A 17,776-nucleotide genomic window follows, 5' to 3' on the forward strand; every position below is an offset into this window, starting at 1 on the left:
TGCTAGGAAAGCCACTTTAACCACAGTATGGGATTAAGTCCACAGATGTAATAGGAGGTAAGACTAGAAATGTGGGTAAGGGTCATACTGAGAATAACCCTAAATAAACAATAGACTAAGGAAACTAAATTTAACCATGCAGAGGAAAGCTGCTGCAGGATTTTCAGCTAAGGAATGTTAAAATCAGTTCTGTAAACTCCAAAGGTTTTAAAAATATTTTTATCTATTACAAAATGTGAAACATTTCAACATCTACAAATGAAAATTCTGATTATATTACTGAAGATTTCAAATACATGAAAAAATGAAACCACGTTGCTTACCATGTTGCTTCTGCTTTGGATTATACATTTTCCACCACCGAAAAATTATAAATCCATCTTGAATTCTAAGCAAGATAAATTACAAAATTGAAAGCTTAAACAACAATTTATTTAACTCATTTCTTAGTTATCATAAAAAAGCAGGAAACTGATAATAGGGAAATACAGAAAACTGGACACTAGCACACTTAGACGTTTCATACTCTTCCAATTAAGAAAGGAAAAGATCTGTAAAAGCTCTTAGATTCTTCTGTTTAGGTAAACTGTAATACCAAATAACATTTAGTAGGAAAATAAAGTGTTAACAGAAAAAACTTTTTCAAGTGATATTTTTTAAATGAAAATTATATAAACTAAAAGTCAAATCTTGAAAGGAAGATATTAGCACACAAAGGGAAAACTTGTAAAGATTTTCTTTCATTTCTATAATGACATATCACTGCATCTCCCCAAAGGGTAGAATTATAGCCTAACTTTTACTTTTAACTTGGAAATAGTTTTAGACTCACAAAGAAGTTACCTCTACTATTATAAGTGAGGTATGAGTGCTGCTAAACTCTAGCACTTCTCAACTAATTTAGTGTCTCCAAGTTTTACCCAAGTAACAAATTTTAAGAAAATCACATGAATAGAGTAAGCTTTTCTTTCAAGGCTTACAGAATACAGACTATATCAAATATATGAACTATCATTTTTCATTATATTCAATTTTCATCTATTTCATAAGGTAAAACTAGAAATGCTATTAAGGTTAAATTATTCTAAAATTTCACTATATATAAAAAAGGGATAATGGATAAGAGATATCAACACCCCTGATCCTTGCTTATATAACAAATGACCACAATGAATTCTACAACAAAAATGCTCAAGTAATCTAATGCTCAATTTTTAAAACTAGGGATGATATGAGATTGTCCATTTCTATAAGCTGCTATTCAAATATGATTTTTTTGGCCAGTGTAAACCTTAGCTAAATTAATCCATGGATAGAAACATTAAAAAAAAAAAAATCAATTCACCAGGTATGAATCACTGAAAAAAATGATTGCTGATTTATGGTTTTATTTGAAAATCCAACATTGTTCCTATGAAAAAGCAAGCCATATTCAATTCAGTATTATAATTAAAAAAGTTTATAATATTTCAGATTTAAGATGGACATTTATTTTTACCTAATAGACATGTCTTCTGTAATATAATAGATTTCACGAACCATGACTTTTCCAGAAAGAACAGAGAAAGAAAATGAACCTGTTGTAGGAAAAAAAAAAAACCCAACAGCAATTAATGTAATTGTTTTGAAAAACAGTAGAGCCCTAAAAGCTTTAAATAATCTTCACATTCAATTTATTCAATAATTAAATGTTCTTTCCCTACTTCTTTCCCGATATCCTTACAGCCTTATTAATCTTGTCACTTTCCCCTCAAATGTAAGAAAAAGTGCCATAGATATCATTACTATGAACTGAGTTACTAAATAATTATATGAGGACGTTAGTTTAACAGCTACTTCTATGAATAATTCTCTTGATTAGGCACAGTCATTAAATGAACCCAAAGCAGTTCACCATTTTTCTCCATTAATTTCAGTGACTCCAGGAACCAGTCATTGCCTCAAATTAATGAAAGACTACTTATGTTTGAGAGAACTTTTATTTATGACCAGTAAGAGGTACTCTAAGGAAGAGCAGAAATATTCTATTAGGTGATCCCTCACCTCTTTTTCCCAATGGTTCAGGGTTTTTCCAAAGAATATGACTTCCTAATATACCCTCCTATCTACTTGCAAACTTCCCATTTATAAGTAGGTTAAATTAATAACAAAAGCTACAAAATGAAGTACACAAGATGATTCCACTTAGTTATAGATTTTTTAGGTATCAGTTTTTTTTAAAAAAGCAGAACTTCATCAAGCATTAGAAATTTTCTTTGGATGGTAGAATGTTGAGAAATATCCAGTTCCATTTTTTATATGTGTCCAGATAATTCAAATTATTTTAATGAGGATCTCTTGTAATCCAAAAAAGTCAAAAGGCTACTACAGAAACCCTTTGGGAAATAAGAACGAGGTAAAGGACATAACCAAATGGTAGTTCAACTCTAGTCGGGGTACTATATTAGAGAAATTTCAGGTAGATTAGTTTAACTTTCATGAAACAAATGTAAATTTCTAAAGCCACTGCGTGTTTACAAAATAAACTTACAATTTCCAGATTACACAGAAGAAAAAAAAATTACTCAGACTTACCAATATGAATATAGCCATGCTTGTATAATCTGTTAAGAACCAGTGTTAAAATAAGGCCAACATTCCGAGAATTATAATACGTGAGATAAATAATCCATCCACAAGACAAAATAGTAGCTGTTGGAAGAAAAGAATGCAAAAAAAGGATCTCACTATACATTTCCTTTTGATCACCTTAACATTTTAATAAAAATTTGTTAGTAAAAGATCATCTATCATGTTCAGAAACGAGAAGATTTTCTTCCAAACGGTAACATGTCCTCTTACAATTTAATACTTGAAGTTTTAAAACCAGAGGTTGATTCTACTTTACCCACCTTTCAAATTCATTCTCTTTAGTCATTCACCAGAAAAATTGAGATTTCAATCAGATCAAGTAAAACAATGTTTCAAGTAAAACTACTTTCCTTTTTTTCTGTTTCATTTTACACTACTTTGTACAGTTTTATTTATTAAACACACACAAAGTGTTCTGGGAAAAGAAAGCCCATATTTCTGAATATTCTGGAAAAAAAAAAATCTACCTTTATTAGACTCAGAGTTCATTCTTAAGCTATTTCCTAAAGGCTACAGTCACTTACCAAGAACACTGATGATTTTTTTACGAAAACTGATGATTTTTTTACATCAGAGAAAAGTCACTTTAAAAACAAATCAACAGTCTCTGCTTTTAAAATACTGTTGGAAAGAAGTGAGAAATTTAACCTACTTAAAGGCATATTATGGCATCTGGTCCCATCACTTCATGGGAAATAGATGGGGAAACAGTGGAAACAGTGTCAGACTTTATTTTTTTGGGCCCCAAAATCACTGCAGATGGTGACTGCAGCCATGAAATTAAAAGACGCTTACTCCTTGGAAGGAAAGTTATGACCAACCTAGATAGCATACTCAAAAGCAGAGACATTACTTTGCCAACAAAGGTTCGTCTAGTCAAGGCTATGTATGTATGTGAAAGTTGGACTGTGAAAAAGGCTGAGCGCCAAAGAATTGATGCTTTTGAACTGTGGTGTTGGAGAAGACTCTTGAGAGTCCCTTGGACTGCAAGGAGATCCAACCAGTCCATTCTGAAGGAGATCAGCCCTGGGATTTCTTTGGAGGGAATGATTCTGAAGCTGAAACTCCAGTACTTTGGCTACCTCCTGCGAAGAGTCGACTCACTGGAAAAGACTCTGATGCTGGGAGGGATTGGGGGCGGGAGGAGAAGGGGACAACAGAGGATGAGATGGCTGGATGGCATTACTGACTCAATGGACGTTGAGTCTCAGTGAACTCCAGGAGTTGGTGATGGACAGGGAGGCCTGGCGTGCTGCGATTCATGGGGTCGCAAAGAGTCGGACACAACTGAGCGACTGAACTGAAAGGCATATCTATATTGAATAGGCCACCAAATATTAATATTATTATGTTGCAATTGGTAACACAGTAACTTACTTTTAAAGAACACCATTAAATACGCTTCAATACATGTTATTCTATATTTGACCATTTTTCATGAAAAGTTTATAGTCACTAATAAAATCTGTAATATTCCTCCCAAAACACCTAACTCCTTAATACATAAATGACAAAATACAAGAACGTATTTTTTGATAAATTTTCTTTTACTTATGCATTTGAAAAGTATAACTGTTTTCTAGATTAAGACAAAGTAATATAAAGCAATTTAATATATGTAACCTTTTAGCAACACTGTATTAAGTTTGTACTTTTAAAAAATTATGTTAACATACCTAAAACAAAGCAGTCACTGAGAGTCAAAATACATCATTAATTACTTATGGTAGCTTAGACTGATGTTAATAGCTTTGAGGTATCAAGTGCTATGATTTGTCCATAAAAATTATTTCTAGAACAATTCTTTTGAACAATTATTTTGATGATACAATATTATTTTAAACTTAAAGTCATCCCGTATTAATTTTTACCGTGAATCACTGTGTGAACAGCAAGTTGCTATGGGCTCTTCAGAAAGGCAAAGGTATTTGCTGAGAAAGCACGCTCTCATCTCAGAAAGTAGACCCCCTGGGAGCTGTGGCCCTTTCAGTGTATCATGTCCCTCCCCACTCCATGCCCTTCCATATTGTAAGACCATTAGTAAAATAGAGAGATTAAACAACCCCTCATTGTTTTCCTGGTTGTTGTTATTATTTTCACCTGAAAGAAAGGAGCTGTATACCATGCATAAAAAAAAAAAAAAACACAAATTCTAAATGATAGGAAAGGGGGCACACAGGATATAAGAAAGATGTCTGCCTTTAATTAAACTAAAAGATAATTTTCAATGCTGTTTTTATGAAATTATATTTCATAGTATTATTTTGTACTTCATTTTACTTTTAAGTTTTCATTATGATAATTTAGAATAGTTCATGTTCATCAATTAGGGGAGAAAAAACAAAGTTTAAATGGTAAGCCAATCCTACCTACAAACCATAAATTATTATAATTCCCTTTATATACAGTTCTCCTCTACTGTAACCCTATCACACAGCATCATGAAAGAAGCACAAGCCTACACTCATGAAAAAGAACAATTGTGTAACCTGTGCAAGTTATTTAATTTTTATGGGTCTCAATTCCCCAATAGGTTAATAGGAAAATATCAGCTACCTTCATAAGTCTGCTGTGAACATTACTGAGATAACACACGCAAAATGCTTGTGGCACATGGTACACAGATGTTTAATAAATATTTCCATCACCTCCCTTTCCTCTCTCACTCCATCTTACCCTTTCTATTTTCCTCTCTGCACTTTTCTAATTCCTATGCTAAAATTCAAATCAAATAGCGTTCTTCCATGAAACATCCTGGACAGTAACAACCTACAGTAATTGCTCCCTTTCTCAGTACTTGATGTATTTCTCCTTATCTGTTCATATTCATTCACTCACTCATACGTCTTCCCTCTCTCTGCAATTTAATTATATACTGCTTTGTATTATTTGTGTATACCTAGAAAAGTTCTGGAATATAAGACAAAAAAATCATTACTGGAAAATTCCACTGTCAGGTACATAAGGAATGAGGAAAGAGATAACATTTAATTAGGCAAAAACATTTACCATGAGGATTTATCACTTTATAATAAAACAAAAGTGTTTGCGTGTGTGTTCGGATGGGAAATGGAAGAGCTGATCTGAAACAGCAAAGAAAAGCTAGGTCTCTTATCATCCCACTTCCCCTAACACAGACAAGGAAGCAGCCTAAGGAAAACAGCCCTCAAGAGCAGTTTCCAGAGCAAATATTCATAGAAACACAGATTAAAATACTTGTCTCCAAAAACACAAACAAATGGTATTGTAAGCACTCTAACCTCAGTGAACTACAGCTTAAAATCTGGCAGCTGTTAATTCATACACAAAATAAAGTACAAGAAAATATATTCTACTTACCAACAAGGAGCCAAACAACGTTGGAATTGTGTTCTGTAAGAAAATCTTCTAGTTGAGTGATACTAGGAACAATACTCTCATTCTTTCTTTGATCCATTACTAAAATTTTTCCAGAATAGCATCTAAAAGGCCTGAAAGAGTTCAAAAGTTAAATTTAGAATTTAACCTATGTAAGGGGAAGAAAGGTGAATTTAATAAATGTGAAAGTTTACTAAATCATATTCTGCTTTCTTCAAAGAGAGGAATGTAAAACTATAACAAACAGTAATAACAAAGATGTCCACATTTCTACATAAAATATAAGACAATGTATCATATTTTTAAAGTCCTGATTCACCAATCTAAGTATGAATAGAGATCCAAGTTCAATTACTAAACTCTGGCTCAAAATAAGAGGGACATAATTAGTCTTCAATCTAACCAAAGATATTTATTCTCAACAATCAGGAAATATCAGTCATCAATATTAGACAAATTCATCTAGACTTGTACCCAAAACTACCACTTAATTATAAAGTATTTATATATTAAGCTTTAGTAATCCTTCTTAACCTCTATCAGCTGTGTATTCCCATTATTCCATGAAGAAACAATCTTCCTAGTTTAAATTCATTCTAGATAGAATCTGGACACTAAGCAGATCTCCTGCTATCAGATGATCAGGATAAAATATAATACACGTCAAATTGTGACCAGACATGCAAACGTATTTATGTGTGTGTAACTGAGTATGTGTATGTATGTGTATGTGTATATGTGCGTGTATGTATGTATATATGTATATGGACTGAGAATCAGCAAAAAGGAATGCAAGTTCTTCTTTTTATGATCTAAGAAACAGAAAATTATCCCTCTGAGAGTACAGTATTAACATGACTAACCCAACCCATCTATAACAAAATTACCTTGTGATAAATCAGGAAAAGGAGAAGAAAAGTTAGACAAAGAAAGCTACACAGTTAATAATCCTTTATGACCAAAGAGCATACATGACTTTCATGGAGAGTCAGAAAAACAGATTTTAAAATAGAAAGATATGTGAGGACAACTTTCTAGTTGAAATTCCATACAGTTAGCTTATAACCTTCTCAAAATGCTTTTCTGTTTACTCATCACAATCCTATCTTCACAGGTCACAAAACAAGTTTAAAAACTGGATGAGACAACATTGCAAGATACTGTCTACAAGAGGATTACAACATTTCATATGTCTGCATTGTTGAAAACACTATAATTTAGAGGCAAATTAAAAATTTATTTTAAAAAAATGAGTTCAGTAACAAAAGGTTTATTATTAAAAGTATATGAAAACCTAGGGCAAAATTGCTAGAGCAACTTTAATGTTTTCATTTTTCAGTAAGCTTTTTTTCCTGTGGTTTAGAAAGTAAGTAAGAAATGTTAATGTATTGAAAACATTGGTGGTAGTCAAAGGCATGCCGTGCTGTGCTTAGTCACTCAGTTGTTCCAGCTCTTGCGACCCCATGGACTGCGCCCGCCAGGCTCCTCTGTCCAAGGGGATTCTCCAGGCAAGAAAACTGGAGTAGGCTGCCATACCCTCATCCAGGGAGTGGAAGGCAAGGGCATGGGGTAGTGGAAATGACTGAAGAGGGTCAAAGGATACAGACTTTCAGTTATAAGATAAATAAGTTCTGGGAATGTAAAAACAGCATGGTGACTGTAAACAATAGTGTAGTGCATATTGAAAGCTGCTAAGAAAATATGTTTTAATCGTTCATATCATGAGAACAATGTGTAATTATTCGAGATGATGGATGTTATCTAAACTTATTGTGGTAATCATTTTGATCATATATCAAATCATTATGTGGTACACCTTGAAGTAATACAGTGTTATATGTCAATTATATTTAAATAAAACTGAGGTGAAATGCTACATTTTACAATACTTTGAAAAAAATCTATGAACTAGTAGCAAAATTAGGAGGCTAATTTTTACAACATGAGCTTTCTCTTTCTTATCTTTTGAGACTAAAAAAAGTAAAAATTTTAAAAGGGAGAAAACACTTTGAGAAGGCCTACAATCTAAACCAAATATTCATATATTATATAATGGTTTACATATTATAAAATAACGTCTGAACCTATCTCAAACTTATTTTTCCATTTTACATATGTATCGCCAGCACACTACTGGGTTGATGAAAAGAGCACCTAGTGACTCCTAGCGGGTACTCCAAGAGGGATATAGGCTGGCATTCAGATCTCCATATTAAACGGGAAGTGATCTCCCTGCCAAAAGGATCCACAGTCTTCATGCAAAATCACTTGGACCACCCATCACTTTAAGAATTGTCAAGACAGAAAGCTGCAGTATCACAGTTTTACCAACATTTGTCCAATTACTAGTTAATGCAAAATCATTAACAGAAATCAACAGACAAAGGCTGTTATACTGTTGTTAACAGTAGTTAAAAGAATATATTTTGAGCAAGTACAGAAGTAAAGGCTAAGCCTTAACAAAGGCCCTAAAATAAAGGAGACATCCTGGCCTAAGGGAAGTGTCTAAAAACAACACTGGACACAGAAAACCCAGTCTGAACTGGGGCTATACACTTGGCCACATTGCTTAAGTGCCACACAATCCCTCAAAAGTGTGGCAAAGTTTGAGATAGGTTCAGACGTTATCTTAAAGAAGATGAAATGGAGATTGATTTAAGAACCTACTGCATAACCTTCACTGAGTAAATGATGGAATAAAAAACAACCTGGTTGTTTCCTCTTTCCTACCTAAACAGTTTATGCTAAAAGCCACAAGGTGAAGTCAGTCTATCCCATCAGGAAGCTTCCATAAGCCTCTTACCCTTCCTTTTCCATCAGAGGGCAGACAGACTGAAAACCACAATCACAGGAAACTAACCAATCTGATCACATGGACCACAGCCTTGTCTAACTCAATGAAACTATGAGCCATGCAATGTAGGGTCACCCAAGACGGACGGGTCATGGTGGAAAGTTCTGACAAAACATGGTCCACTGGAGAAGGGAATGACAAACCAGTTCAGTATTCCTGCCTTGAGAACCCCATGAACAGTATGAAAAGGAAAAAAGACAGGACACTGAAAGATGAACTCCACAGGTCGGTAGGTGTCCAATATGCTACTGGAGAACAGTGGAGAAATAACTCCAGAAAGCATGGAGAGACAGAGCCAAAGCAAAAAAAAAAACACCCAGTTGGGGATGTGACTAGTGATGGAAGTAAAGTCCGACGCTGTAAAGGGCAATACTGCATAGGAACCTGGAATGTTAGGTCTGTGAATCAAGGCAAACTGGAAGTGGTCAAACAGGAGATGATGAGTGAACATCGACATTTTATGTATCAGCAAACTAAAAACTAAAATTCAAATTGGTGAATTTAATTAGGATGACCATTATACCTACTACTGTTGGCAAGAATCCCTTAGAAGAAATGGAGTAGCCATCATAGTCAACAAAAGGGCCCAAAATGCAGTACCTGGATGCAATCTCAAAAATGACAAAATGATCTCTGTTCATTACCAAGGCAAACCATTCACTATCACAGTAATCCAAGTCTATGCCCAGACCAGCAATGCTGAATAAGCTGAAGCTGAACAGTTCTATGAATACCTACTAGACCATCTAGAATTAACACCGAAAAAAGATGTCCTTTTCATTATAGGGGACTGGAATGCAAAAGTAGGGAGTCAAGAAATACATGGAGTAAGAGGCAAATTTGGCCTTGGAGTACAGAATGAAGCAGGGCAAAGGCAGATAAGAGTTTTGCCAAGACGATGCACTGGTCATAGCAAACACCCTCTTCCAACAACACAAGAGAAGACTCCACACATGGAGGTCACCAGATGGTCAATACCGAAATCAGATTGATTATATTCTTTGAAACCACAGATGGATAAGCTCTATACAGTCAGCAAAAACAAGACTGGGAGCTGACTGTGGCTCAGATAATGTACTTCTTATTGCCAAATTCAGACCTAAATTGAAGAAAGTAGGGAAAACTACTAGATCATTCAGGTATGACCTAAATCAAATCCCGTATGATTATACAGTGGAAGTGATAAAAAGATCAAGGAATTAGATCTGATAGAGTGCCTGAAGAACTATGGATGGAGGTTTGTGACACTGTACAGGAGGCAGGGATCAAGACAATCCCCAAAGAAAGGAAATGCAAAAAGGCAAAATAGTTGTCTGATGAGGCCTTAAAAAGCTGAGAAAAGAAAAGACACAAATGGCAAAGGAGAAAAGGAAAGATATATCTATTTGAATGCAGAGTTCCAAAGAATAGCAAGGAGAGATAAGAAAGCCTTCCTCAGTAATCAATGCAAAGAAACAGAGGAAAACAATAGAATGGGAAAGACTAGCGATCTCTTCAAGAAAATTAGAGTTACAAAGGGAACTTTTCATGCAAAGATGGGCACAATAAAGGACAGAAATGGTATGGACCTAACAGAAGCAGAAGATATTAAGAAGAGGTGGCAAGAATACACAGAAGAACTGTACAAAAAAGAGCTTCATGACCCAGATAATTACAATGGTGTGATCACTGACCTAGAGCCAGACAGCCTGGAATGAGAAGTCAAGTGGGCCTTAGGAAGCATCACTACAAAGCTAGTGGAGGTGATGGAATTCCAGTGGAGCTATTTCAAATCCTAAAAGATGATGCTGTGAAAGCACTGCACTCAATATGTCAGCAAATTTGGAAAACTCAGTCGTGGCCATAGGACTAGGAAAGGCCAGTCTTCATTCCAATCGCAAAGAAAGGCAATGCCAAAGAATGCTCAAACTACTGCACAATTGCACTCATCTCACACACTAATAAAGTAATGCTCAAAATTCTCCAAGCCAGGCTTCAACAATTTGTGAACCGTTAACTTCCATATGTTCAAGCTGGATTTAGAAAAGGAAGAGGAACCAGAGATCAAATTGCCAACATCCACTGGACCATCAAAAAAGCAAGAGTTCCAGAAAAACATCTACTTCTGCTTTATTGACTATGACTGTGACTATAAACCCTTTGATTGCGTGAACCACAACAAACTCTGGAATATTCTTAAAGAGAAGGGAATACCAGGCCACCTGACCTGCCTCTTGAGAAACCTGTATGCAGGTCAGGAAGCAACAGTTAGAACTGGACATGGAATAACAGACTGGTTCCAAATAGGAAAAGGAGTAGATCAAGACTGTATATTGTCACCCTGCTTATTTAACTTATATGCAGAGTACATCATGAGAAACACTGGGCTGGAAGAAGCACAAGCTGGAATCAGGATTGCCAGAAGAAATATCAATAACCTCAGACATGCAGATGACACCACCCTTATGGCAGAAAGTGAAGAACAACTAAAGAGCTTCTTGATGAAAGTGAAAGAGGAGAGTGGAAAAGTTGGCTTAAAATTCAACATTCAGAAAACTAAGATGATGGCATCCAGTCCCATGACTTCATGGCAAATAGATGGGGAAACAATGGAAACAGTGACAGACATTTTTCTTGGGTTCCAAAATCACTGCAGGTGGTGACTGTAGCCATGAAATTAAAAGATGCTTACTCCTTGGAGGAAAAGTTATGACCAACCTAGACAACATATTAAAAAGCAGACACATCACTTTGCCAACAAAGGTCTGTTTAGTCAAAGCTATGGTTTTTCCAGTAGTCATGTATGGATATGAGAGTTGGACTATAAAGAAAGCTGAGCACTGAAGTATTAATGCTTTTGAACTGTGGTGTTGGAGAAGACTCTTGAGAGTCCCTTGGACTGCAAGGAGATCCAACCAGTCCATCCTAAAGGAAATCAGTCCTGAATATTCATTGGAAGAACTGATATTGAAGCTGAAACTCCAATACTTTGGCCACATGATGCAAAGAACTGACTCATTTGAAAAGACCCTGATGCTGGGAAAGATGGAAGGCAGGAGGAGAAGGGGACGACAGAGGATGAGATGGTTGGTTGGCATCACTGACTCAATGGACATGAGTTTGGGTAAACTCCAGGAGCTGGCAATGGACAGGGAGTCCTGGTGTGCTGCAGGCCATGGAGTCACAAAGAGTCAGACATGACTGAGTGATTGAACTGAAGTGAACTAGAGTAAGGCAGGAGAGGGACAGGAGTCTCAATGGGCAAAAGAAGAATGTCAGAGCCAAATAAAATCCTAAATACTCTAAGTATCCATTTGTGTGGTGAAAAGGGTAGAGGGAAAGCAGCAGTATTTTAGGGTATCAAAGCCATAGCAGGATGAGGAGGAGTACTTCCCAGGTGCTGCAGCCTGGGTGGAAGGACAAGGGCATCCAAGGCAGGGGGAGAGGGCAGGAGCAGTCCAGCTCAGGTATCAGAGCCTGGGCAGGAAAGAAGGTCATTCAAACAGGGAGGCTTCCTAGTGCAGGGTGTCAGAACCCAAGAGGAAGGCATCAGATCCCAAAGAGATAAGCAGAGCTTCCATGCACGAGGGTGATCTGGAATACGACAGGAGCAGGATAAGGAGGACAAACACCTGGGAAGTGGCTCATGCAGGGGATGCGGAGGGAGTTAATCTAGTAAGTATATCAAGAATAATGGAAGCCAAGTTTCTCACTGTCAGAGGATATATAAAGGAAGAAAATCAGAATTAACCCTGTGGTGTTGAATAAAAACTAGAGGTATGGCTTTCAATATAAATGGATACAGAAATAGCTATAGCTGCATATGTATATGTGTGCATAGTTCATTCACAGACCCTGCGAGCAGCACCCCAATATAAATGAACAGAAGACTTCTCTTCTGAAAACCATTTTCTCTTTAGAGGGGTCCTTGAAGAAATGGCTAATTCTACAACTAGGGCAGGGAAAGTCAGGATGAGCTTTTTTTCCATAAAGGAAAGAAGTGTTCAAAGAATGATGGAAAATGTTAAAAGGAAGTAAAAACCAGCTTTAAGAGGCTCCCATTGGCAAAATCTGGGACAATTTAAGCACTGCCATAAATAATAGTAACAAACCACAACCCATTTAATAAATACAAATCTATGAATCCATACCAATATAAATAATCAACTAAATTTTGATGAGCAACAGCATACTTATGTCTTAGAATAACTGGTCTCCAAAATAACTATTAATGAAGAAGGGGAAAAGAGGAAGTTTGAGACAGCTGACAATTAAGTGATCAAAGTTCCTGTGTGCTTAGTTGTGTACGACTCTCTGTAACCCTTTGGACTGTAGCCCACCAGGCTCCTCTGTCCATTGGGTTTTCCAGGCAAGAATACCAGAGTGGGCTGCCCTTTCCTTCTCCAGGGGATCTTCCTGACCCAGGGATCAAACCTGCGTCTCCTGTGTCTTCTGCACTGCAAGCACATTCTTTACCCTCTGAGCTATCAGGGAAGCCCAAGTGATCAGAGTAAACACCATCAATATAGGTATAAATCAAAATCATTTACTTTTTAATGAAGAAAACAGCCTAGTGTTGGTGGTATAGTGGTGAGCATAGCTGCCTTCCAAGAAAACAGTCTCACTTCCTTTATATTCCTGCAAAGACACATAACCTGAATCTAATCTATCCTGCTTCTCTCCTCTCAATCATAATGATGAATAAAGATTGTTTTATTCAACTTTGTATCCACAATACCAGTAACAATGCCTTGAACACAGCCATTAATTTCAAGTATGTCATTTTAAATGGTATTTTTATCTGTTACACAAAAAGTAACATTGATCTACACGTTTTAAGACATGTTCTCTCAGTATTTTATTCACCTATATTCTGTTCATTCTTCCTGAAATCCATGGGACTCATTTCAAAAGCTGTCCACATTAGAACAGAAATTGTGGCAATTACTATTTTAGTGATGTACAAAGAAAAGCACAAAAATGTGAAACAGTTTAATCAAACACAGCAACGGCCAGAGATTTATCAAAGTTCCTAATACCACCACCACTATCACAATTCTTAGAAACAGTTTTTCAAAAAAAAAAAATTACTTTTCTAAGTGAATTATCTGTAAAACCTTTCAAATACTATATTCAACTTATTTTCTCTCCCACTCGCATGAAGGAACAAAACTAACATCTAATACTTGCATCATCAGATTTTTAGAGACAGAACTCCAAATCCTGATCTGGTCCTACAAGAATAGATAGAGGTCAGCCTACAAATCAATAAAAAAAAAAAATACAAATAATCTGACAGAAAAATGAGAAAATTTATAAACAGGTAATTCACAGAGAAAGATAATATTACTAGCAATTGGCAACAATCACAATTTATCACTCACTAGTCATAAAAGCAAAAAATTTTAGAAAGATTACAAACAACTATATTGGCAAAAGTATGGGGAAATGGGCACTCTTATAGTTGACAGAAGTAAAGTGACTTTGAGAAGAACAATTTATCAGATACTACAAAAATGTACATGTTCTGATTTGAAAATTTCAGTTTCAGGGCTCTATTTATTTCTCAGAAATACTTAGAAACAAAGATGTTTTTTCAAGGATAATCACTGCAGCATTATATATCATACTGAGAAAGTAGAAAAATGTCAGTTAATAGGAAAATAGTTGAATTATGGGACACCCTTACCATATATAATACTCTTACTATGTGAAATAATATGTAGCCTTTTTAAAAGAATAAAACAGCTCTATAGGGAATATAGAGAAATGTTCAGGATATATGTAATGTTAGGAGGAGAAAAGCAAGTTGAGCAAAAAGATGTACAGTACTCTACTTATGTTTAAAAATAATAGACTATCCATTATATGTATTACATATCTAAACCATATATATACACCATATATGCATATATGTACATATGTGATGTGTATATGTATAAACTTTTATTAATCTGCAAAAACATTAGCAAAGCCATTACTTCTGAGAGATAACTATTATTTAAATATTTTACAACTGGCTTGTAATTATTCCTTAATTAAAAAAAAAAAAAAAAGGAGGGTGGTGGCTGGAAGACAGGACATGACAGGCAAGAAAGGGGCTTTTCCTGCCCAAGCACACATGCCACAGCCTCTCCTTATAACTATGGCCAAGGAACAGATTTCTCCCACCTCTAGAATATCAACTTGATCATCTGTCAATTGATCATCTGTCATTCTACCACCTGTCTGTCTTTCTTCAGTTCTTAAATCCTTGTCTTTTTTAAAAAAATTAAAATGCAAATACCAAGCAATATCAAACTCAAAGGCTTCATTAAAACCTCAAATATCAGTTAACACCTCAGCAAGAATTATTTGATTTGATAGCTCTGAGTGTAAGAACGGAAGCTGAACAGCTGTACTGTTATCTAAAAGGGGAAAGGGCTAGGTTACAAAGAAGGAAGAACATCAACAGGAAAGACAATGGAGGAAGGGAGAAAGAGGAAGCAGTTATCAAGGAATAAAAGAAGAGTCAAAAGGCCCTGCTTCAGACTGTATTGTTCCAAAAGCAGACCACAGTATGGATTGAGAGCATCGACTGAGACCACCTGGATTCAAAAACCAGTTCGAAGATTATAGCTATGTGACCATGGGCAAGTTACCTAACCTCTCCGTGCTCTTATTCATCTGTAAAATGAGAACACTAATAGTATCTACCTCACAGAGTTTACAGTTTGGATACGTAAAGCATTTAGAACAACTCTGGCACACAGTAGGTTAATACACTGTGTAAATGCCTGATGCTGGCAATCAATGCCACTCGTGCCTTGCCCATATACTGCTGATATTCACTTCTACACCAGATTACTCATTCTCAACACTTGTAACACCCTACTGTAGGCTGCTTTCTGACTGCAGAAATGTGTTCAGTCTGTACTTAGGGTAGGCCAGAAATGCTGAATTAAAGTCAACGATGCCTAGAAAGTCGTTGGGTAAACACCTGCAGCCTCCCTGCTCTTGACTTGGGATAACTCTGACGCATATTTTATTTGGTCTGTGAGAGATCCCCAGTGGTAATGCGTTCCAGATACCCACAGTAGTAACTGTATCTTAGCATTCATCACATTTTAACTATTAGTTTCGAAGTCTGTTCCCCACAAGACTGCTAACTGCTCTTTAAGGATGTCTTTGCTATTCTGTCTGCCCTGGTGGCTCAGATGGTAAAGCGTCTGTCTACAATGTGTTAGACCCGGGTTCGATCCCTGGGTTGGGAAGATCCCCTGGAGAAGGAAATGTCAATCCACTTAAGGACTATTGCCTGGAAAATCCCATGGACAGAGGAGCCTGGTAGGCTATAGTCCATGGGGTCGCAAAGAGTTGGACACGACTGAGCGACTTCACTTTGCCCTATTCATCTGCCTATGCAATATTCAAAAAAGTTCCCGGTATGCAGTAATTTCTCAATAAATACTTGTTTCATAAATGAATGAAATAAGTGCATCACTGTAGAAAGTACATAATTATGAACTATTGCCAAAGGTAAGTACTTATTCAAGGCCAAGAGACTCCTAGATGATCTTTTTCACACTCAAGAAAATTTGGTTTTCATTTACTTGAGTTTAAGAAGAGGATATTCAACATCTTGATAACCCATTGCACTGCCTTGCTTCTAAGGCTTATTTGCCACCTAGATTACAATAGCCTCTGACTGACTGCCTTGCTTCCAAGCTCATCTCTCTCCAATTATCATGCAGATTGTGACGTCTCTGACCATGTCTCTTCTTTTTGTCATATATAAGTTCCCTGAAGATTTCTCAAATTAAAGAGTTAATTTTCTTAATCTCCCTTAAACTTTTGGGATTCTAACACTATAGATTTTAATTTATTTTTGAGGTAATATCGGTTTATAATATTAAGTTTCATTATATTTTTACTTCTGCATAAACTACAATGTGTTCACCACCAAAAATTTAGTTTCTATTCATTAGCATACGTTGATCTTCTTTTCCTATTTCACCTTGTTTTTTATATTCTACATATGAGTGAAATCATGCATTATTTGCATTTCATCTTATTTCAGTTAGCATAAAATCCTCAAAAGCTATCCATGTTGTAACAAATGGCAAAGTTACATCCTTTTTTACTGCTGAGTATATATCACAGCATTATTTACAATAGCCAAGATATGGAAACAACCCAGCCCCATCAAAAGAAGAATGGATAAAGAAGATATGGTCTACAACTATCTCTATCACGGAAAACAGTACACAAAAGTGAAGTCTGTAAGAATTCTGGTTTCCCACTGCACCTTAAAGTAGCACTAATAAGAGTACCTTCCTTTAGTAACTACAATAATATGGAAGATTATAAACACTACTATATGAGTAGTGCTGTTTTCCTAGTTTTTACATAAACCAAAAACATTCCTGCATATAAAACTTTTTTTAAAAGATATGGGTTAACAAAAATATTGCCTTCTAGAAAAAAGTTCACTACTCTAGTACTCTCCAGAGCCATGATGACCACAACTCTTATCAGAAGCTTGAAAAAAATGCCTGACATACAGTACTCAAACAGTAGTTGAGTACTTATTTATGAAATTAAGATTCTCTCAATCATGTTTAACTATGTCTTCTATTATTCTCTGTAGAACTCATGGTGAAAAATATACTTAAGTTCAACTATACACAGTATTCTATGAAGAACAAACCAAAAATCAACTAATTTTCTTCCTTTCTTTTTAAAATCCTTTATAACGTGGGCAGATTGATGAGGAAGCAAAAGAGAGAACAGAAAGTTGACACTTAATAGATAATCAAGCAAACACTTCCCTTGGCTTTCTCCTGCCAATACACAAGCTAAGCACATGACTCAACTGTCAGTTGTAGCAATAGTTCAAAACTCAGGTAAAATGACTGACAGGTCCTTATGCACCACTGTCACCCACCCCCATTCTTAGACCAATTTAAGCCAGTT

General features: G+C 35.8%; 1 protein-coding gene across 7 annotated transcripts in view; it reads right to left on the reverse strand.

Annotated features, from left to right (window-relative positions):
* The window catches only part of BLTP1 (bridge-like lipid transfer protein family member 1), a 194,990-nt gene that overhangs the window by 175,535 nt on the left and 1,679 nt on the right, over positions 1 to 17,776 (reverse strand). For all 7 annotated transcript variants that reach the window (XM_061384265.1, XM_061384270.1, XM_061384269.1 and 4 more), the window contains exons 3-6: positions 5,971 to 6,101; positions 2,575 to 2,691; positions 1,499 to 1,577; positions 324 to 388 (exon numbers count right to left, since the gene is read on the reverse strand). In XM_061384265.1, the coding sequence (XP_061240249.1) occupies positions 324 to 388; positions 1,499 to 1,577; positions 2,575 to 2,691; positions 5,971 to 6,067 (358 nt within the window). In that variant the 5' untranslated portion in view covers positions 6,068 to 6,101. The remainder of the gene's footprint in view (positions 1 to 323; positions 389 to 1,498; positions 1,578 to 2,574; positions 2,692 to 5,970; positions 6,102 to 17,776) is intronic.

This window comes from Bos javanicus, chromosome 17 (genome assembly GCF_032452875.1).
Source record: "Bos javanicus breed banteng chromosome 17, ARS-OSU_banteng_1.0, whole genome shotgun sequence".
Classification (NCBI taxonomy): domain Eukaryota; kingdom Metazoa; phylum Chordata; class Mammalia; order Artiodactyla; family Bovidae; genus Bos; species Bos javanicus.